Source organism: Gopherus evgoodei, chromosome 9 (genome assembly GCF_007399415.2).
Source record: "Gopherus evgoodei ecotype Sinaloan lineage chromosome 9, rGopEvg1_v1.p, whole genome shotgun sequence".
Taxonomy (NCBI): Eukaryota; Metazoa; Chordata; order Testudines; family Testudinidae; genus Gopherus; species Gopherus evgoodei.
In genome coordinates this window covers 81,178,244-81,192,143 of record NC_044330.1, presented here as the reverse complement: position 1 = coordinate 81,192,143, position 13,900 = coordinate 81,178,244, and the positions used below count along the sequence as shown (strand labels likewise).

The 13,900-nt window shown below is 41.7% G+C and overlaps 2 protein-coding genes across 2 annotated transcripts in view; one reads left to right on the top strand and one right to left on the bottom strand.

The window, feature by feature from the left end:
• SH3BGRL (SH3 domain binding glutamate rich protein like) overlaps window positions 1–3,637 on the top strand; it is a 63,712-nt gene extending 60,075 nt beyond the window's left edge. The window contains exon 4 of the mRNA XM_030575433.1: window positions 715–3,637. Within this exon, the coding sequence (XP_030431293.1) occupies window positions 715–747 (33 nt within the window). The 3' untranslated portion in view covers window positions 748–3,637. The remainder of the gene's footprint in view (window positions 1–714) is intronic.
• A 5,378-nt stretch (window positions 3,638–9,015) lies between these two features.
• LOC115657430 (SH3 domain-binding glutamic acid-rich-like protein 3) lies at window positions 9,016–13,856 on the bottom strand. The gene is made up of 3 exons (XM_030575287.1): window positions 13,685–13,856; window positions 10,667–10,834; window positions 9,016–9,531 (listed from the first exon to the last, which is right to left on the bottom strand). Exons 1-3 carry the CDS (start codon window positions 13,730–13,732, stop codon window positions 9,430–9,432), a joined length of 318 nt encoding a protein of 105 aa, XP_030431147.1. The 5' UTR covers window positions 13,733–13,856; the 3' UTR covers window positions 9,016–9,429.
• Between the last annotated feature and the right edge of the window lie 44 nt (window positions 13,857–13,900).

Genomic DNA, 13,900 nt, shown 5'->3' with positions numbered 1-13,900 from the left:
CCAGAAGGTGTGGGGTATTTTTTTGAACAGTTTCTTCTCTAGAATTGCTTAGTAATGAGAATTTTCAGCTTAGTTGACATGTCTGTTACATTGTTTCTGTTATGACAAAGTTAATTAGCCACTTCTCACTGCATCATAGTATTAATTTAGACAGTAAATTAAATCTCTCCAAGAACCTGTTTTATATTTCCATAGTGAAATTGCTTCATGCTTTTTTATACAAAGTTCCCCCCTCCCTCCATCTTACCTAGCAGTCATGCTTCAAAAAGTCTGTCATCCTCTAGGCTTTAGCAATGTTTTAATCATTTTTTGTAGCATAACATGAATAATAAAAGAGAATATTAAATCTGATCTTTTACTTTTAACACACTGTTTGGATAGCAAACATGACCTATCATGGTCTGGAAAACTTAGCAGCTAGTGGAGAGAACATGCATTCTTTGATTACACCTGCAATTCCCATTTGAATTCAGTGGAAGCTGAGGATACTTAGCACTTTAGGGGAGTGGGCCCTTATCAATGAATGGCAGGACCTTGCCCCAGAGAAGTAAATGGGAGATCTTCATTTGACTTGAAGGCTCAGGGCGACTTGCTTTTTTGGCTATATATCATTGTAATTTTTTTATCATGTAGTACAGATGTCCACTTGTAACAAATATATACAGATTGCTACCTTTGATAAAGTACTTATTAATCCTTATTTTATTATTTCAGGAAGCTGAAGCACTGGCAAAGCAGCAAGCATGAATCTCAACTGCCTTAAATGTTCTGTAAAGGGAACTTCCACAACTTTTTTATAAAACAGAAAATTGTCTCTGCTTCAAGAAAAATAGATTTAATTTCTAACATTTTGATTGGTGCTTGCAGCATCCACGATACATGAATATAAATTTGAACACGGTGAGTATGGGAACATTAGGGTAGAGAGCATGGAAGACACTATTGCAAAGTTAGAATCATAGGTAACTGAATCAATTAGAAATGGTTGATTTAAAGTGGTTTAAACTATGTCTAGGCAATTGTGTCCATTTTTGTAAACTTAAAGAAAACCTATTTTAGTACTAATTATGCAGATAAACTTACACCTAGAGATCCAGCTATTTAAACATAGTAGAAAACAAGCAACAACATAAAACCTTATCAAATAACTCTAGTGCCTGAATTGCCTCAAATGTTATTGAACAATACAAAAATACAGTAATTTCTCAATGTCTTTTTAAATTGTGGCTTAAAATGAAATTCGAAGTGTTGTGTAGCGTAGTAACCATTGTAATCGTTTATGGAAATTATGACACTTGTTATTTTGTAGAATGAAGATTTAAAATTGTAACACATTGTGCAGACCTAAAAAAAACCAAAACATTGCCCTGTATTTCTCATTTAAGCGACCAATGTGGGCCTTTTCCACAAAAAAGAGATTGAGCAGTGGATAACATTTCCATTGGCACGTTCACCACGTAGCTCTCTAACCATGACTTGATTATGTGTCTGTGTGCTAGATTTAGTGCACTTCAGTGAAATACAATATGGACTAATTCCTAGGCAGTATCACAAATAAGCCAAAATGGCCAGAAATGGCATTTCCTTACATGTGTAAGAGCTAAAGCCTTTAATGTAATATTCTACAAGGTCACATTTGTTTATAGTTTTAGGCATTTGGTTGCACGTTCTAGTCGTTACTAGTTGCATATAGTAGTTTTTCATATGGGGAACTAAAAGTAAAAGTTTGAGTTGTAAAAAATATTGTAATTGAGTGGGGGGGGTTTCTTTCAAGTTTTAAAAGTTGATTTGTATTACCATGGAATTAGTGAATCCAATTAAAGAACAGCATTCTGTATACGTGAATTCACCAAGTGCAATATTAACCCATTCCATGCCTTAGGTATACATCAGATATTTGGCAAAGGGGAATTCACATAGCCTGCATATTATAGCCATCCCCTGGAAAATCATGAAGACTGATTTAAAATCCTAATTATAGGTGCACTTGAAGTGGTAAGGAGTAGTTTTAAAATTTACATGTGTGATTTTTAAATATCTTGCACAGTATAAACCACTCTTCCTTCCAGAATGCATCGACACCATAAAACAGTGATATGTAGCCTTTACTGTAGTTGCAGGGGCATTCTACAAGCACAGCACACAAATTTTATTTTCATCTGCTTTATAACAACATAGAATAAGGTGGTAAAATCAGCAAAAGACTTATAGAGGTTTTATGCCGCTTGCAAACTGTAGCATATCATGGCCATGCAGTTACTTATATTGATGCAATAAAAGTTATGCAGTGCGTTAAAATGCTTCCTGAGACATTTATAATTCTAAGATCCAAAATTAGTGACAGGATAGAAGTAAAGACTTAATTATACTCTACAACAGAATAATTAAATATTTTCCTATTGCCAACATATTTCTTTTGGGCTCTGCATTTCCCCAGGTGCCAGAAGTGTGTTCATCAACACCTAAATAAGTAGCAGAGAAATGTTTTTCCTTGCACAGTTGTGAGAGCAGTCTGGCTCCCACACAAGTCAATGGCAAAATTCCCATAGATTTTAGCATGAGCAGGACTCCACCTGTAATGCTGTTTGGAACCTGGCTAGTTACATTAGCATTTAGTCCATGTTTTTCTAATTTTGAGCCTGGGAATAGACATTTTGTAGTTTCTGCTTGCAGATGCCTGACCCTTGTCCCTGTGTATATGAAAATAGGACAGTTAAATGTTGCCTAATCTTCAGGATGAACCAACCCATAGCATGTTTTGTGCTTTCTCTCTAGAAGGCTTACTATTAATTGCTGGGGAGGGGAGGAGACTATTGTTGGAGTTTTTATTTTTGTTGTTTTAAATCAGGTATCTGCCTTTCATGATTCAGCATGATTTAGTCTTTCTATATAAGAAAGTATCTCTTCTATCACTAGACGAGTTTGAGGAAATGAATAAGAATATTGAAAGGAGTTTTGTGAAGAAAATGGAATTTGACACACAGCTTGCTATACTCCTGCTGATTCACTGTGTTTCCTGTGTAAACAAAATGTGGCATTACTTTTTGAGAATTGCATCCATTATTTGAAGAAGCTATAACTGAAAATTATTGCCAAATTTTGTCAGCTCAGTGACACAAAACATTCTGGAACAAGGTCATCTCTATTTCTAATCTTTGAGAAAGTTGCCAAGTTTTAAGAAAGCAATGTCAGTTCTCCCTTCCAGGCCCTCCTCTTTGCCAGATGGTAACACTCAAATTGCAGCTGCATTCCTGAGGAAGCAGTGTGAAGACAAGAACTGGCTTATTTCTTCTGGTGTCTGGGACACAAAGCATGAACACAAACTGAAAAATACCTAAGTGATCTGTTCTTGTTTTGGCCTACATGTAGAACTCTCATTAGTATTAATGTAGATTTCATGCATATGTTTAGGAGTGACGGAGGTGAGAATATACCTGTGTGGTGTTTTCAACACATTGGTTCTGTGGTTCACGTTACTATGTTTTTATATCAGTTATGGATGTTGCATCTTAAGAAGAACTTGTTCATTTCTTCCTGCCCTTTTTTTTCTATATAGAAGTAAGGTGATGAGGCATCAGGCTCTTTCTTTCTTACTAATTATTGATGTATCATTCCAATAAAATTGTTTTAGAATGTTTTCTCATTATATTAGTTTGATTTTTGTTAGGCGTTTTTGGCTTGGTATTTTCAGTGTTGGAAAGGATCCTATTCGGTTAGCTTGCAAAGCAAATCTGACTTGCTTTAAACCAAAAGACTTGCTTTAAAATTTCAGTATATGTAGCAGCCACAAAATTAATGTAGTGAATATCTTCCCCCCCATTACTATTAATTCATATCAATAGTTTCATGCCCTGTTGCTGGAATTAAGATTATTAGTCTCATCAATGTATCCACACCACTTAAATGATCTGTGTTAGAAAATGTGTGTCAAATACAGTTTCTACTCCACATCTACACTCCCTCCCCAAACTAACGTTGAACCTAACTGATCTAGATCAATGGTTCTCAACCAGGGGTACGTGTACCCCGCGAGGTACACAGATTTTCCAGGGGGTACATCAGCTCATCTAGATATTTGCTATGTTTTACAACAGGCTATATAAAAAGCACTAGCAAAGTCAGTACAAACTAAAATTTCATACAGTGACTTGTTTATACTGCTCTGTATATTGAAATATAAGCACAATATTTATATTCCAATTGATTTATTAATTATATGGTAAAAATGAGAGTCAGCAATGTTTCAGTAATAGTGTGCTGTTACACTTTTGTATTTTTATGGCTGATTTTGTAAGCAAGTAGTTTTTAAGTGAGGTGAAACTTGGGGGGTACGCAAGACAAATCAGACTCCTGAAAGGGAGACAGTAGCCTGGAAAGGTTGAGCGCCACTGATCTAGAGTGTGTGGATAGGTCAACCAGCTTCAGCGCCTTTTGTAGTAAAGCTTGTTAGACAACCTAGCCTTCTTTGCTACAGTGGATATTGAACTTGGTTGAACCTGTCTATAATAGAGTGGGACATGTTCATACTGGTTGCAGAAGGGACAGTGGGTCACATGTTTGATATTACATTAAACCAAAACATAGTTCATTTTTGTAATGTGGCGATTGCTGCAGTGATACTAAGTAGGTGGGGCAGAAATCTAACATTCACTTTTATTTAGAGGTTCTATATTTTATATCAGCTCTGTAAGATGATAAAATTTATCTTGGGGCCCAGTCCTGCTGTCTTTATACCTGTGAAAGTCATGTTGAGTTCAATGGCAGTTTTGAGTTTGAATCTGACAAGATCAGGCTATATAGATGCAGCTTCAGAATGAAGTTCCCTGGTAAAATAATCCTCCTTCAGCAGATTAAGAAACAACATATTAAGGGCCTGGTCCTGCAATCCTTACTTATGTGAGTAACCCTGACTCATAAGAGAGTGCTAATAGGAGTGAGGATTTCCAGGATTGAGTCCTAACTTACTGCAGTTCTAATATCTGATCTGGCTGGTTGATTCAGTAGCCAAATGATAGTTCTCAGAGGGTCTATGTGCTTTGCGTGTTCAGTTATTAAACCAGCTAGCAATCTTCCTACTAGATGCTATAGAAGCACTAAACTGAATTTCCAACCATCAATTGTACTGTGCATTGTCACCAGAATTCCAAACTATATTCATATGTTTTCAGTTGAACTATTATTTGTTTGTGTGTGTGTTTAGGTTTTTAAAGAATGTTTTTGAATGAGGAAAGGGCATATTTACTTACCTATTTATAGGATGAACTTTTGTCTTGTTTCTAAAACAGAATAAAGCAGAACTGGGAGCAGTTATCACAGTTACTGTCATGTCTCTGAATAGTGTCTTGGTTCTGTTGCATCTTCCATTCTCACTTGACATTATTTGGTATTTTAATAAGTGGTCCATAATGTCATTTAGGAACAGTGTCTTTTGTGGTCTCTCATCACAAGGAATCCCATTTGCTTTTGCCTTATATGTTTCACTTGTATAACACAGATTCATTTCATGTTTTGTTTACTGTTTTAAAAATTTAGTCTTAAAAGCAAAGAATATTGTTACTCAGAAATGCAAAGCTCTTCAATAAAAAAATGAATTACAAAAATCTGCAATAAAAACTGCATGTCTGCATTTAATGTTTATTTTACTTGCTGTTTCAGGTTACAGTGGTGTGCACTGTAATAATAAATTTTTACTATACACAGTTTCGATCATTTTTTTAATTTTTTCCATATTCTTATCCTGTATATTTTGTTGTTGAAGCATTTCAGTGTCATGTACTCATTACTCGTTATTTGGAAATACACTGGGAACTGGAATGCCTCTGCTGTATGTATTGCTAATTTAATCCATGTTTAACTTGGACATAGAGGAGTCCTCGCTAGCAATTTATTAGGGGTTATGAATTTTGTGGCTATGGTTTCACTGCAGAGGTAACTTGAGTTATCTACACTCAAGTTACTTCTCTCAGGTTAGTCTACTCTGAGTGAAAGTGGTCACTGCAAAATAATAGTTGAGCTGCTGTGTCCAGACTGGTACTGCAGTCCCTCGAGTGTGGCACTAAGACTTCTGGGGGAATATCCCAGAATCTTTCAGTAAACTGAGCTGGTCTATGAATACTTTCCCAGTGAAATGTGGAAGAACTTGTCATTTGTGGGAAAGCATTGGAAGACTAGTAGCACTCCAGTGGAAGCAGCCTGTATCCACACTGTTATACAATATAATGCTGCCTGCTTCTGTAACTTTCTCTCCATGCATCTGAGGAAGTGGATTTTTTACCCATGAAAGCTTATGCCCAAATAAATGTTAGTCTTTAAAGTGCCACTGAACTCCCTGTTGTTTTTGTGGATACACCTGTTAGCCTTTTCTGCAACTGCATCATATTGACTCAATTGGTGATCCACTATAGCTCCCAGATCCTTTTTCAGCAGTACTATCACCTAGTCAATTATTCTCAGTTTTGTAGTTATGCATTTGATTTTTCCTTCCCTTCCACTGTTTCCTTCCCTAAGTGCACAGTGCTTCACTTGTCTTTATTGATTTCCATCTTCTTGATTTCAGATCAATTTTCCAAAATGTCCTTGACAAATTGGATTAGTTCTCTCGTCCAAAGTGCTTGCAACCTCTTCCCTGCTTGGTGTCATCCACAAATTTTATAAGTATACTTATCACTTTACTATCCAAGACATTAATGAAAATATTGAACTGTGCTGGACCTAGGACTGACCCACATGAGGTCACAGTAGATGGGTCCTCCCAGTTTGACAGCAAACCACTGATAACTACTCTTTGAGTATGGTCTTTCAACCAGCTGTGCACCAACCTTATAGTAATTTAATCTAGACCACATTTCCCTAGTTTGTTTGAGAATGTTGTGGGATTGCATCAAAAGCTTTCTCCCCACCCCCATCCAGTGGGATAATACCTCTGACAAAGAAGGAAATTAGGCTGGTTTGGCATGATTTGCTTATGCTAGCTTTTCCTTATAATTCATAATGCTGTTCCCTAATTTAAGGGGAGACCTGGAAAGAGAGGGAAAAGTAGGTTTCACCTTTTTTTGGGGCTTAAGATAAATATATATAGAGAGACACGTTTATTTTTGTTTGTTTCAGCATTAGTACCCTGACACCCTGTGGATGAATGGACAACTATGGTTTGACATAAATACCAAGGAAATTAAATCTGAATAATTGAGAGGGGAAGTGATTTTTATTCAGATTATTTAAAGCCCCTTTAACACCTCTTTAACTAAAACACTTAATGGAAAGGCTCTTTGTAAGGATTCAACACTATGCCTGTTAAACTTAGTTCCACTACAGCTGGCTCTGCATTGTGGCCTCATGCCCACATCCCTTTCAAATTTGAGATAAAGTCACAGGTTTGGTTCTGCTGTGATCCACAAAACTCCTGACGAACCCAGCAGGCACTTAAACTCACTGGACTACAGAGTCATTTTCTCTCTCTCTCTCTCTCTCTCTCTGTGGTCCAATGACTGTTCCACTGTGGATATATACTTAAAAGCAGCAAAGAATCCTGTGGCACCTTATAGACTAACAGACGTTTTGGAGCATGAGCTTTCATGGGTGAATACCCACTTCGTCAGATGCATGTATTGGAAATTTCCAGGGGCAGGTGTGTGTGTGTGTGTGTGTGTATATATATATATGTATATATATATATATATATGTATATATAATATATATATGCAGGAAAGCTAGAGATAATGAGGTAGTTCAATCAGGGAGGATGAGGCCCTGTTCTAGCAGTTAAGGTGTGAGAACCAAGGGAGGAGAAACTGGTTTTGTAATTGGCAAGCCATTCACAGTCTTTGTTTAATCCTGAGCTGATGGTGTCAAATTTGCAGATGAACTGAAGCTCAGCAGCTTCTCTCTGAAGTCTGGTCCTGAAGTTTGTTTGCTGCAGGATGGCCACCTTAAGGTCTGCGATAGTGTGGCCAGGGAGGTGGAAGTGTTCTCCTACAGGTTTTTGTATATTGCCATTCCTAATATCTGATTTGTGTCCGTTTATCCTTTTTCATAGCGACTGTCCAGTTTGGCCGACGTACATAGCAGAGGGGCATTGCCAACTCTGCCCACATATCTACACCAGAGACACCATCACAGGACCTAACCAGATCGGCCACACCATCACCGGTTCATTCACCTGCACCTCCACCAATGTAATATATGCCAGCAATGCCCCTCTGCTATGTACGTCGGCCAAACTGGACGGTCGCTATGAAAAAGGAGAACACTTCCACCTCCCTGGCCACACTATCGCAGACCTTAAGGTAGCCATCCTGCAGCAAACAAACTTCAGGACCAGACTTCAAAGAGAAGCTGCTGAGCTTCAGTTCATCTGCAAATTTGACACCATCAGCTCAGGATTAAACAAAGACTGTGAATGGCTTGCCAATTACAAAACCAGTTTCTCCTCCCTTGGTTTTCACACCTTAACTGCTAGAACAGGGCCTCATCCTCCCTGATTGAACTACCTCATTATCTCTAGCTTGCCTGCATATATATATATATATACCTGCCCCTGGAAGTTTCCACTATATGCATCTGATGAAGTGGGTATTCACCCATGAAAGCTCATGCTCCAAAACATCTGTTAGTCTATAAGGTGCCACAGGATTCTTTGCTGCTTTTACAGATCCAGACTAACACGACTACCCTTCTGATACTTGATATATACTTAAATAGTCACTGGACCAGACAGCAAGTGTGGGAGGAGAGAATGACTTTGTGGTCTAGTGATTAGGGCACATACATGGGAGGTAGGAGACCCCTGCTCCAATCACTCATCATCTATCCACAGTGGAACAGCTTCAGCTAGTGAGACTCATGTTTTCCAGGAAAGGGAATATATAGACTATGAAAGTAATTCTATGTGTTGTAACAGTAAGATGCAGTATTGTCCCATAGTGAAAGAAAGATGATATGAGGTAGTACGATCAATAGAAAAGAATTACAGTTAAACCAAAAATGATTTATAATTACTATACTCATTGCCTTTTATTGAATGTCCCACATAAATAGAACTGCTCAATGAATATAACAATATAATCTTTCGAGGTATGATGTATTAGAGAAAAAGCTTGCCTCATGCCAGAGGCCTAAAGAAGATATGTATGAACTACTTTGTTTAATAAAAGACCTCTGAGAAACATGGAAAAAGGTAAGTTGGCTTTCAGAACAAAAGAGGTTTAGAAGCCTTTAGGACATCTATCTTCTAGTTGGGTTGAAAAACTACTTTTGAATGGTACAATGTGTAGTCTATCAAAGAAGACATGAATCTGCTGTACTTTAATATTAAAAACACAAAAATACATAAGATTTATTTACCCTGAATAATGAACAAAACAATAAATAAATATATTTAATAGATTTAGTTCCTGAAGCACTGCTGAAGTTCAGATCTGGATACACCCATTAGACAGCAATTTCCTCTCTTGCAGGCTTGTCTATTGATGCCATCTTCAGAAACTTCCGAACTTCTTCATTTTCAGTTGCTTCATATAACATCTCAAAGTCCTAAAAGAAATGCAAACCTATGTGCTAATGGCATTAAATCCCAATTCTGTTTTCATAAAACCTGATATGTATGTGCACTTCCCCAGCAGCAACACCTGCACACACTACCCTCTGGCAACATTGTTTTTGTCTTGCACAAACAACATTCTAACATTCCAATTCATAACTGTGATATGAAGATTTTAAAAAAATTGATTATCTGCATTTAGTGCACACACAAATACCTAATGCCAAATCCATGGTCAGAAAATACTAGCCATCTCCTTATTCCCAACAAATTACAAGATAACAAAGGGAATGGAACTTTGGGACTGACAATTAACAGGGTCATGTCCATGTTAAAAGCCTACCACAGAAAAAACATACTACAATTTGTTTTGTATAGCATCTTTCATACAGCAGTATCGCTAAATACTTCAGGCCAAGTCTTTCCTCTGTTACAGTTGTGTAACTCCTGATGAACAGAGTTGGAGTTTCACCCACCTAAATAACGGTAGAATTCAGCTTCTGTGGCTTAATCTTGTTTCTGATTGTACAAGAAGGAAAAAGCATGCAGAGAGCCACGAAGGCCTTGTCTACACTGGAATTTAGTCATTGATATAGATTCACTGATACGAACCTCTAGTGAGACTTGCACTGCGGAAACTTACCCTGTCTATAAGTTGGTAAAATGTATTTGCAGAAATGATTTACACTAGTGTTTTGCATCAGTGCAGCCACACTGGTGCCTAATCCAACTGTAGACCAGACCCAAAGCTAACACAAGCAACTTGTATGTGATGTAACTGGCCAGAAAGAAGCCCAATTAATATTCTCAGGCATGCACTATGGCTTAAGGGATTTGGTCTGCTGAAAAATGACATTGCTAACAACTCCTCCAGAACTCCTTGTGAACAAGTTTTTCTCAGTAGTATCTGTGCTGCCCTTCACCATGCTGGCTGGATGAGGCAGCATTCAGTCTCTAAAACGTATGGTCATAAAAAGTTTGTCTTTTTAAAATACTGTTATTGTATTGATCTGATAGCTGAAGTGAGTTAGCATGCAAAATTCATTCAAGGCACGCAACATTCTCCACAAACATACTTATTGTATACCTTATTGTTTAAAAACAAAATCTAGATTTTTTTTTTCTTACTCCACAGTAGTCATCACCATTGAATATCTGAGGAGGTACTGCAGTAGGATTACCAGCCTTTGCCCTCATCTCTTGAAGCAGATGTTCACTGATGGATACATCTATTAACTCGTACTTTGTTTTGTTAATGTCCAAAATTCGAGTAACTTCTGCCTGTTTCTGCTTCACCTAGATGAAAAAGACAACTTTAAAAAAAGAACTATTATTCCTGTTAACAGCCCTCATTGTTTTTTTTTTTAAATAACCCCCTCACACTAAAATAGTCTACCTAAATAGCTAATCAAAAATAAGTTAGGAAAGCTCATGTTGCCGGCACAGAGTGCCTGAGGGGGCAACAGCGGGGTCTGTTGCCCGGTGTGCTCTGTGCCAATAAACACACCAGAGTGGAGAAGTAACCAAGTTTATCTGAGATCTCAAAGCGGTGCAAGGAGACTAATGCCTCAGATCAAGCACACTGAAACAAGCCGGTTTTCCCTTATATACCCCAGTTGTTTACTACAAAACTTTTTCTTGCTGACTAGCTTATCCCCTACTCCCCCTCCCTCCTCCGTCCAGCTGCAGCGTTTCTTCTCACTCAATCTTTTGTCTCCCCCTTCCTCCCGCAGCCCCCTTCTGTTACAGACATGTATGCTGTATCTAAAAGCGACCTTGAGCTAGGTTCAGCCTAGCCTCAGTCTGCTACAATAGAGAACTAGTTGCTGACCCTACATTTTTTTGCAGCTGTTAGCACATTTTGTTATACAAAGTTTAATATGGAGGAGCTTTGGTTCACTTGGCCTAGAGCAAGGGGGGTTTCATCGACACTCGTGGTCTTCCACCCTCCCGAGTTACCTAGGGCGCCTGCCCAGTGACACCAACACTCGTGCAGTATATATTGCTCAGATTTTCCCTTTTAAGTTGTTTTATTCAGACTGGACCTTGGCACGCATGCTCTCACCTGCGAAAGATTTATATCCAAATATTTTTAACAAAATTAGTTGAATATTTTCAGGTTTCAAGAATCATTTAAGAACCTGATGGGCGTCAGAGATCCCATCTCTTCATGGTAGGTGGGTGGTAGGGATGCAGCCTTTGTAGGTGGGAGGACCCTATTTCACTGCTCACCATGTGTGGGTGGGGAGTTAGGGTGGAGCTGCCCTATGTGGGTGCTGGAGCCACGCTTGAGGCTAGCAGTGATGGAAATTGGAAGGAGGCCCCCTCTTGGTTCTGGTGGGTAAATGGCAAAGTACGTCTTGGTGCTGGTAGGTGGGTGGAGGTGCAGCCTCTCATGTGGAACTGGGACCTTTCTTGGTGCTGGTAGGTGGGTGGAGGTGCGGCCTCGTGTGTGGAACTGGGACCTTTCTTGGTGCTGGTAGGTGGGTGGAGGTGCGGCCTCGTGTGTGGAACTGGGACCTTTCTTGGTGCTGGTAGGTGGGTGGAGGTGCGCCTCTCATGTGTGGAACTGGGACCTTTCTTGGTGCTGGTAGGTGGATGGAGGTGCGGCCTCGTGTGTGGAACTGGGACCTTTCTTGGTGCTGGTAGGTGGGTGGAGGTGCAGCCTCTCATGTGTGGGACTGGGACCTTTCTTGGTGCTGGTAGGTGGGTGGAGGTGCGCCTCTCGTGTGTGGAACTGGGACCTTTCTTGGTGCTGGTAGGTGGGTGGAGGTGCGGCCTCGTGTGTAGGGCTGGGACCTTTCTTGGTGCTGGTAGGTGGGTGGAGGTGCGCCTCATGTGTGGAACTGGGACCTTTCTTGGTGCTGGTAGGTGGGTGGAGGTGCGGCCTCGTGTGTGGAACTGGGACCTTTCTTGGTGCTGGTAGGTGGGTGGAGTTGCAGCCTCTCATGTGTGGAACTGGGACCTTTCTTGGTGCTGGTAGGTGGGTGGAGGTGCAGCCTCTCATGTGTGGAACTGGGACCTTTCTTGGTGCTGGTAGGTGGGTGGAGGTGCGGCCTCGTGTGTGGAACTGGGACCTTTCTTGGTGCTGGTAGGTGGGTGGAGGTGCAGCCTCTCATGTGTGGGACTGGGACCTTTCTTGGTGCTGGTAGGTGGGTGGAGGTGCGGCCTCGTGTGTGGAACTGGGACCTTTCTTGGTGCTGGTAGGTGGGTGGAGGTGCAGCCTCTCATGTGTGGGACTGGGACCTTTCTTGGTGCTGGTAGGTGGGTGGAGGTGCGGCCTCGTGTGTGGAACTGAGACCTTTCTTGGTGCTGGTAGGTGGGTGGAGGTGCGCCTCTCATGTGTGGAACTGGGACCTTTCTTGGTGCTGCTAGGTGGGTGGAGGTGCAGCCTCTCATGTGTGGGACTGGGACCTTTCTTGGTGCTGGTAGGTGGGTGGAGGTGCGGCCTCGTGTGTGGAACTGAGACCTTTCTTGGTGCTGGTAGGTGGGTGGAGGTGCGCCTCTCGTGTGGAACTGGGACCTTTCTTGGTGCTGCTAGGTGGGTGGAGGTGCAGCCTCTCATGTGGGACTGGGCCCTTTCTTGGTGCTGCTAGGTGGGTGGAGGTGCAGCCTCTCGTGTGGGACTGGGCCCTTTCTTGGTGGTGGTAGGTGGGTGGAGGTGCAGCCTCTCGTGGGTGGAACTGGGCCCTTTCTTGGTGCTGGTAGGTGGGTGGAGGTGCAGCCTCTCGTGTGGAACTGGGACCTTTCTTGGTGGTGGTAGACGGGTGGAGGTGCAGCCTCTCGTGTGGAACTGGGACCTTTCTTGGTGCTGCTAGGTGGGTGGAGGTGCGGCCTCGTGTGTGGGACTGGGCCCTTTCTTGGTGGTGGAGGTGTAGCCCCATGTGGGTGGAACTCAGGTCCCTGTGGTACTGGGGGGGATAGTCCTGTGGGGGAAGGGCTGGGCCCCAGGGTGTTAGGGAAGGGTGCAGCCCCAAGGGGGTGGTGCTGGGCCCCAGGGGGTTGGGGAAGGACGCTGAAGACCAGTGGGGGTAGCGCTGAGCCCCAGGGTGCTGGGGGCGGGGGCTGAAGCCCCGAGCGGGTGGCGCTGGGCCCCTGGGAGCTGCAGAAAGATGCGGCGGGGGGGGGGGAGCTTGCCCCGCTCACCTGCCTGGATCCGGTGACGCTGGTGTAATAGACCCTAATGGTGCCCATAGTGAGCGGGCCAAGCCGCTCCGTCCCTGCCCGGCCCCTCCTCACTCACACGCCGTCCGCCAGACGCCGTTGCTAAGGCAACGAACGGCTACCGCTCGGGAGGGCCAGGCTCATCTCTTGCTTCTGATTGGCCACGCCTGGCTGTCAGTGAAAGACAGCCCCGCCCCC